The sequence below is a fragment of the Triticum dicoccoides genome, chromosome 3A (assembly GCF_002162155.2).
Source record: "Triticum dicoccoides isolate Atlit2015 ecotype Zavitan chromosome 3A, WEW_v2.0, whole genome shotgun sequence".
Taxonomy (NCBI): Eukaryota; Viridiplantae; Streptophyta; class Magnoliopsida; order Poales; family Poaceae; genus Triticum; species Triticum dicoccoides.
Window position 1 is genome coordinate 703,942,965 of NC_041384.1, and position 8,594 is coordinate 703,951,558.

At 44.4% G+C, this 8,594-nt stretch overlaps 1 protein-coding gene across 1 annotated transcript; it reads left to right on the forward strand.

Annotated features, from left to right (window-relative positions):
- Positions 1-6,305: 6,305 nt before the first annotated feature.
- LOC119273009 lies at positions 6,306-7,405 on the forward strand. The gene is made up of 2 exons (XM_037554330.1): positions 6,306-6,604; positions 6,646-7,405. The coding sequence occupies exons 1-2, from the start codon at positions 6,306-6,308 to the stop codon at positions 7,403-7,405; spliced, it is 1,059 nt and encodes a 352-aa protein (XP_037410227.1).
- The last annotated feature ends 1,189 nt before the right edge of the window (positions 7,406-8,594 follow it).

Sequence of the window (8,594 nt, forward strand, 5' to 3'; positions counted from 1 at the left end):
ATGATAGAATTTGGATGCATTTTTTATGTGGGTCCGTTGATTTCTACGGATTTTCGTTACGGATTATTGCATACCATATTTCATAATTTTCTGTTGACTCAGATTCCTGGAAAGACTACTTCAATTTTCCTTCATCGTAACTAATATTGGCACAAATTCAATCACATTGAACTCATGAGATATGACAATGCAAGTTTAAAGTTTTTCCTATTTATTCATGTTTTTAATCCGATGGATCTTGAACTTGTTAAAAGATCGTTTGCAAGGATTAATTTGCAAAGATAATCCAATATTCCAATGTTGGCCACAAATCCTCCAGCGTGCATGGTTTTTGGCCCAAGGTTGCAGTTCTTGTAGAGCAATTATGTGAGCATCCTTCTTTGATAGTCAAGAGAAGTGCATATTTCAACCCAGTACTTTTGCCCTAGTCTAATTTACAACCCTGAACTTCAATACCGTCTAAATTACAACCCCCAACTCTCAGAACCGGTCAGGATTTAACCCTTCTCTCTTTGTTGACCGGTTTTGACCTAGTTAACTGGTTTTGACCCTTGACTAGTGAACAGTAAATTAAAATAAATAAATAGAAGTTGAAAAAAAATCAAAAAAAATTTTATTTTTCTCCACAAAGTGAACAATAAATTCAAAAAGAATTAGTGGAACAAAAGTAAAATTTCAAAAAATAATTTTGATTTTTACTGGCTGAACAGTAAATACAAAAAATACCAAATATTCAAAAAAATCCGATTTTTTTACATGGAATATGTGTTAATGTGTGAGGTTCGTGCGAATTTGCATCGCGTTCGGATATCTGAGTAGCTCTCAGCCAAAACAACAAAATCAGTCCGAACAGTGCATGAATAGTTAAATGTTTCACGGACCCCACATTTGTCTTTTTTAGAGCTACTCAAATATCCAAACAAGCTTAAAAATTTGTAACTTTTTTAAATACTGCACCGTGTGACAAGAATATAAAAAGATTTTTTTAATTTACTGCTCACCCAGTCAACGGGTCTAAACCGTAAGAGGTAGAGAACGGTTGAATCATGACTGGTTTTGAGAGTTGGGGTTGTAGTTTAGATGGTATTGAAGTTTGGGATTGTAAATTAGACTAAAGCAAGAATTCAGAGTTGAAATATGCACTTCTCTCTTGATATTCCGAACAATGTTGCAGCTCTTATTATACCAGAGCTCACTGATTGACTGGCTAAGTGAGTACACGAGCTCACTTTTTTTATAGGTAAGCAACGAAATTCACTTGCAAACATAAGTGTGCCAGGATCAGCTCGTTTTGAGTCTCAAAGCGCCTAAGAAACGGCCCAGCCCATACGCATATGTGGCTATGCTGTATGCCCGGAACCGGAAGTATGACCTAGATTACCGATCTTCTGCTATAATTGTGGGGACTGTGGACACTGGCATGAGGATTGCGGTGATGAAGTTCATGATGAAACAAAGTTCGAGTGGGGTGATTTTGTTTTGGCAGAAGGTACCCGATTCAGGCAAGCTGGGAGAGGTGGTTATGGTTTTCAGAGAGGACGAGGTGGTCCGAGACCCGCGGGAGGAAGAGGTCGGGGGAGAGAGCAATATGATCCAACCCAGAGTTGGCGTTTCAATGCGCATCAGAATGTGGCCCGTCGATATGATGATGGGGCAGGTGCTGAACATACTCAAGACGAGACTGTAACGGGCGAACCAAGAGTGATCATTGAAGCCCCAAGCACAAGTCTGCCAGGGGGACAGGTGGGGAACAATAAGAGGCAATCTACTGAAAATAATCTGCTCCCAGTTCAAATCACCAATGGCAGGGTGGAAGGAGTAGTGAATGATACATGCTCGGCCCTTGTGGTGACAAAACATCCCACCGGTGTGCCTCCGCTACCACCAATCTATGTTTCTCCAAGGAAAGTAGTGGAGAGGACTAAAAAGGAAGATGGCAGGACAGGGGCTCTGTTCCTGCAACAGGCGACCACAGAGGTGATGGCGAGCAAGGAAGCAGGAACGGGGAAGGATAAATCGATTGGCAATACAGTTTTGGTGGGCTCCTCTGAGGAGTGCCGCCGACCCCAATGAGTCTCCTATGTTGGAACTGTCATGGTGTGGCTAATCCCACGACAGTTCACGAGCTTCGCACTTTCGCGAAGAAGTTTACCCCGACCGTACTTTGTATTGTTGAAACACAAATTGATAGGGTACGTGTCGAGAATTTAAAAGGAGAGCTAGGCTACAATAAGAGTTATGTTGTTTCTAGTGATGGTAGAAGTGGAGGTCTGGGTTTGTACTGGAATGATGAAATAAATTTGCAAGTTTCGGGCTACTCAAAATAGCATATAGATGCTATGGTTAACAATGCAGGGGCTACTCCGTGGAGGTTGACGTGCATATATGAAGAGGCCCAGGTACAAGAACGATACAAAACTTGGGATAAAATGAGGGAACTGGCAGGACTTTCTAATGTTCCATGGGTTCTCCTTGGAGATTTTAATGAAGTGCTGCATGCGAGAGAGCACGACGGGATTGGAAGAAGGAGCCAGAATCAGATCGATCTGTTCAGGCAGGCTGTTGATGACTGTCCTCTGATTGATTTAGGGTACACTGGCATAAGTTGGACTTTTGAGAAAAAGGTAACTGGAGGATCGTTTACTAGGGTCAGGCTGGATCGAGCGCTCGCGTGTGCTGCATGGCGTGGTGCATTTCCCCAGGCTACAGTGGAACATATCAACGCTGTGGCATCTGATCACAATCCCATTATTTTAAGCATGCATGCAACTAATGATGATTCAATGATTGCACGTACCTTCAGATATGAATGCATGTGGGAGACACATGCAGAGTTGCAGAATGTTGTGCGGGATTCATGGACAGTGACAGCTGACGGTGATGGAGATGATTCGGTGACAGGTATCTCAGACAAGCTACGCGATCGTTGCAGGCCTGGGATCGCACAACTTTTGGCAGTGTCCGAAGAGGAATTAAAAAATTAAAGAGGGAGCTAGATATCTTGCGGGCGGTTCCAGGCAGGGTGGAACCATCGGAACGCGAGAAGGAGATTAAAAATGAACTGCTGGAGCTTTATAAGAGAGAGGAGCTGATGTGGAAACAAAGAGCACGTCTAGAGTGGCTCCGAGCCGGGGACAAGAACTCAAAATATTTTCACATGAGGGCAAATTTGAGGCGAGTAAAAAATAGAATAAAAGAGCTGATTAGGCCAGATGGGAGCCGAACAGAAAATAAACAAGAGATGAAGGAGATGACAAAGGCGTTTTATAACGCCCTATATACTTCTGAAGGTACAGAGAATATGCAAGAGGTGCTTAATGCAGTCCCACGCAAAGTGACCCGCCAAATAAATGAAGTGTTGAATGCTCCTTACAAAGAGGATGAAGTAAAAACTGCGTTGTTTCATATGGCACCTCAGAAGGCTCCGGGGCCGGATGGATTCCCGGCACAATTTTTCCAGAAACATTGGGACATTTGCTCGGTCGAGGTGACCAAAGTGCTTCTCAGAATTGTGGAAGGGGTGGAAAGTGCTCGTGATATCAACAATACCGTCTTGGTTTTAATTCCCAAGGTAAAAAACCCCACACTCTTTTCGCAGTTCCGTCCCATCAGCCTATGCAATGTTCTGTATAAAATTGCATCCAAAGTTATTGCTAACCGACTGAAGAGTGTTCTGCCAAACATAATCTCTGAAGAGCAATCAGCTTTTGTACCGGGACGCCTTATTACTGATAACATAATTGCTGCATATGAATGTTTGCATTTCATGAAGCGAAATAAGGCGCAAAAACACAGGCATTGTGCACTAAAGCTAGACATGATGAAGGCCTATGATAGAGTTGAATGGAGTTATCTGAAGGAAATCATGCTAAAGCTTGGGTTCACGAGCAGATGGGTGAATATAGTCATGGGTATGGTCACCTCAGTCTCGTTCTCGGTTCTTTTTAATGGTGAGAAGTTAGAAGAATTTGAGCCTACTCGTGGTATTCGACAAGGGGATCCTATATCACCTTACCTCTTTTTGCTAGCAGCAGAGGGCCTTTCGTGCCTCTTAAAAACCAAAGTTCAGTCATCTAATCTATGTGGAATACAAGTGGCTTCATCAGCTCCGTTGATGAACCATTTGTTGTTTGCAGATGACAGCCTGCTGTTTTTTAAAGCAAATGTTGAGGGAGCGGATGAGGTTTCTCTTTTGTTGGAAACATATGCAAGGGCATCTGGCCAGAGAATAAACAAGGATAAGTGTTCACTTTTCTTTAGCAAAGGTTGTCCAGAGTCTATAAGAGCTGCTATAAAAACTTCTTTGCAAATCCCTAATGAGCAGCTAAATGAAAAATATCTTGGTATGCCCTCTGATGTAGGGAGTGCAAAGAATGGTGCTTTCAAGTTTTTAAAAGATAGGCTGTGGAATAAGATACAAGGGTGGATGGAGAAACTACTTTCCGCTGCAGGGAAGGAGGTGCTTATAAAATCAGTAGCCCAAGCTATTCCGGTGTATTCAATGTCTTGTTTCAAGCTTCCGAGAGGTTTAAGCCAACAATTAACATCAATGATTAAAGCTTTTTGGTGGGGAAGTAAACAGGGCCAGAGGAAACCTTATTGGGTATCATGGGACACTATGAGCATGCCGAAGTATATGGGGGGGCTTGGCTTCCGTGATTTTGAAATTTTCAACTTGGCACTCCTTACAAGGCAAGCTTGGAGAGTTCTGGAAAACCCTAGTTCACTAAGTGCACGGATTCTCAAAGCCGTGTACTATCCGGATGGGGAGATTCTGACAGCAGATCTAGGCGGGCATCCATCCCAGATTTGGAGAGGCTTCATAGAGGGTCGTGACATCCTGAAGATCGGTCTTGTCCGAAGGATTGGTAATGGAAATACAAGTCATATTTGGGGTATGAACTGGCTACCCAGGAAGGAAAATATGAAGCCCATCGTTTCTTTAAGAGTTGATCCACCGATGATGGTGGCGGAGTTAATTGACCGGGATAACGCATGTTGGAACGCAGCGTTGCTTGCTGAGGTTTTCCTTCCATATGATATAGCAGCGATCCTGAAAGTGCCGATCTATACAAGGAATATGGATGATTTTTGGTCTTGGGGTTTTGAAAAAAGTGGAATCTTCTCTGTCCGTTCGGCTTACAGGATGATTGTGGATATAAAACGAAAGCGGGAAGACTGGTTGGAAGGAAGAGGGGGATCCTCTAATACGACAGCAAATGAGAAGGCCTGGGATACTTTATGGAGAGTCCAAGTCCCGGCGAAGCTCAAAAACTTCCTCTGGAGATTGGCCAAAAATTCGCTTCCCACCGAGGATGTTCGCATGGATAGGAATATGTCACAACATGATCAGTGTTATGTATGTGGAGCCCAAGACTCTTGGAGACATAGCCTGCTTGAGTGTACAAGGGCACGATGTGTCTGGTCTCTTGTAGACCATGATTTGCTAGACCATGTGATCACTACAACAGAGCCTTCAGCAAGAGCCTGGTTATTTTTCATGATGGAGACACTGGCCCGTGAAAAACTAACACGGGTGACAGTCACAATGTGGGCAATTTGGTATGCTCGAAGACAGCTTATCCACGAGGGGATACATCAGAGCCCATACGAGACGCACAGGTTCGTGCTTAGCTTTATAGCTGATTTGGATCAGCTAGCGCCGGTGGAAGAGACACAAATAAGCACAAACCAGCCACATGCCAGGCAGAGTTTTAGATGGATTCCACTGGGAGAGGGATGTGTGAAGATCAATGTGGATGCTGGAGTTTCAGAAGGAACGAATATGGAACAGCAGCAGCGTTATGTCGCGACAGGGACGGGACTTATCTGGACTCCTCCATGCTAGTATTTGAAGGGCTAACGGATCCCACGACGCTGGAAGCAATCGCATGTAGGGAGGGCATGGCACTGGCTCTGGACTTGGGAGTGAACCATCTACAGATAGCTTTGGACTGCAAGCAGGTTATAAACCACATTCATCAAAGAGCTGGAGGAGACCATGGCAGTATTGTCAGAGAAATTTTACAAACTTCTACTTTATTTACCGCTTGTAATTTTCTTTTTGAACCTCGAGAGTCAAACTATGAGGCTCATAGACTAGCTAGATTTGGCATTTCGCTCCCTGCTGGAAGGCATTTGTGGTTGGGCACCCAGCATGACCCGATTGTAATCCCTATGAACATCTTAGCCGATCAATAAAGTCTCGGCGGGGTTTTGTCTCAAAAAAAAAGGAAGTATGCCCTAGATCCACTCCAACCCCCACTCCTCCTCTACCACTGCTCTCGCCTTGCTCCGGAGCGCCCATGGCGGAGGCGGCGCCGCTCCTCCCTGGCCTCCCCAATGACATCACCATCTGGGAGATCCTGCTCCGCCTCACCCCCAAACCCCTCCTCCGCTGCCGCGCCGTATGCCCCGCCTGGCGCCGCGCCACCTCCGACCGCGACTTCCTCCTCGCCCACCACGCCCGCCAGCCCGCCCTCCCCCTCCTCTACGGCGACACTGACGACCTATTGTCCATGGACATCATCACCTGCGACAACTGGGCAGCCGACAAGCTCCAGTCCCCGTCGCGCGATTTGACGACGCCTCTTGCTTCATTCCGGTGGCCTGCTGTGACGGCCTCCTCGTCTTACGCACCTATAGTAAGAGGGGTGAGAGGCGCCTCTCCATCTGCAACCCAGCCACTCGTCAGTATGCTCCCCTCCACCAGCTTCGTGGCTTCAAGCTCTTGGGGATGTACCCACACGGCCCTACCGGCGACTACCGACTGTTGCTCTACCTGAAAGCTGATGCTCAAAGTAGCACCTATGTCTTCACATTAGGCTCTGGCCTGCCGCCGAGGCACATAAGGGGCCCTGACGCCAAGGAATTGGAATTGATAAACTCCCGTGGATCTCTCCTTTTCCATGGTAGTTTGCATTGGCACGCAGACAACCTGATAATGGTATTTGACACCACCGCTGAGTCGTTCCGGCAGATGCACTCTCCGATTGTTTCTGGCCATGTCATTGCTGGCCTGTTTGAGATGGGTGACATGCTTGCCATGTTCAGCCTTAATGACGAAGAGACCATTGTTGATATCTGGGTGATGCGGGACTATCAAGGCCAAGTCTGGGCCTCCAAAGGCTGGGTTGAATTTCCCATTCAAGAGCTCATGGCGCAATCTGAAGATCTTGGTAGCTGCTGGGAAGTGGAGGCCACATATTGGGATGGTGATCTGCTGGTGCTGGCCAAATTTGACAACGGCTCGCTACATCAGGTTGACATCGCTGGCAAGTTGGTTGACAGTTTCCGTCACAGACTCCTCTGTCCTACCCCACTTCGGCTGAAACAATCTCTAGTTTCACATACCTTCTTTCCGGCACTAGAGGGTTATGTTGTCAATGCTCCGCCTTTCATCTGACTTCAGCTCAATGACTCCCTATATTTCTTTGAATGTCATTTTGGGCTGAAGTGCCTGACGTGAGTGATGATGCTAAAATTACAAGTCATTTGGATCAGCGTTTGAAATGTTTGCCGATTACTGTGGATTATGACTATGTCTTGTTAAACTCAGTTATGGGCTTCTTTTTCCCCCGTTATATAGTGTTCTGCTTAGTACTTAATTACTTGGTTGTTTTGGTTAGCATTTGAAATAGTTGTCGATTGATCTGCCTCATATCTCTGTTTTTCTCTGAAATGAAGAATTGCCTTAGTTTTTCTTACCAAGGTCTTATTTATTGAAGATCATATTGTGGTTTCCTGTTTCCTGCGCTCTTGATTTGTTCACTTTTGCCTTTTCCCCCCGTTATATAGTGGTCTTCTTAGTAATTAATTGTTACTAATCTAGCTTCCTCTTGGTCCCTGTTTATTGAACGGAATAATTGATATGTCCTTTGTTTTGAGGTCTTCTTTTTTAGAGTTTACACAGTTGTCCATTTAATACTAAATATTTATAAAATGTTCAGTTGATTCTTGTTTCTTTGTTTTATTTTAGCAGACGGTGATACAAGGCAGATTATCCTCATTGTTGGCTAGCTAGTTTTACCTGATTTCTGAAGAGCTTGGAACACTAGTAAAATTGAATGATTGCATTATAGTCAACTTTCAAGTCAATGTTCTGTTGCAGTTCATTCATGTTCATGATTACACTAACATCTGGTCAGGTATTGAAACGTGGTGTTATAATTCTGCCTCTGTTGCATCATTTGGAATTATATTTATCATTTCACTTTGGCTGCTAACCATTTAAAGAAATCACAGCTTCATATGATGTTCAATCTTAACATATGCTCGAGAAATGAAACTTGTAATGATGTGCAGAGCCATGTTCTTTTTTTCTGTGCAATGCGTATGAATTTGGTCCACTATGAGATGGCTATTTTCCTTTTCATCTCTACGAGTTTTAATGATGAAGCTCTGACTGGTTCATGATTTGACTTGTGGGAATATCCTTTTGAGCTAAAATGGCTAGCATGCTGATGCTTAAATTATGAAGTACTTCCTCTGTAAACAAATATAAGTCGATTTAGATCACTAAAGGAGTAGTTTTGGACAAATTCGAAATAGTTGCAAATTGATCTGCCCCATGTCTGTTTTTCTCTGAACTGAAG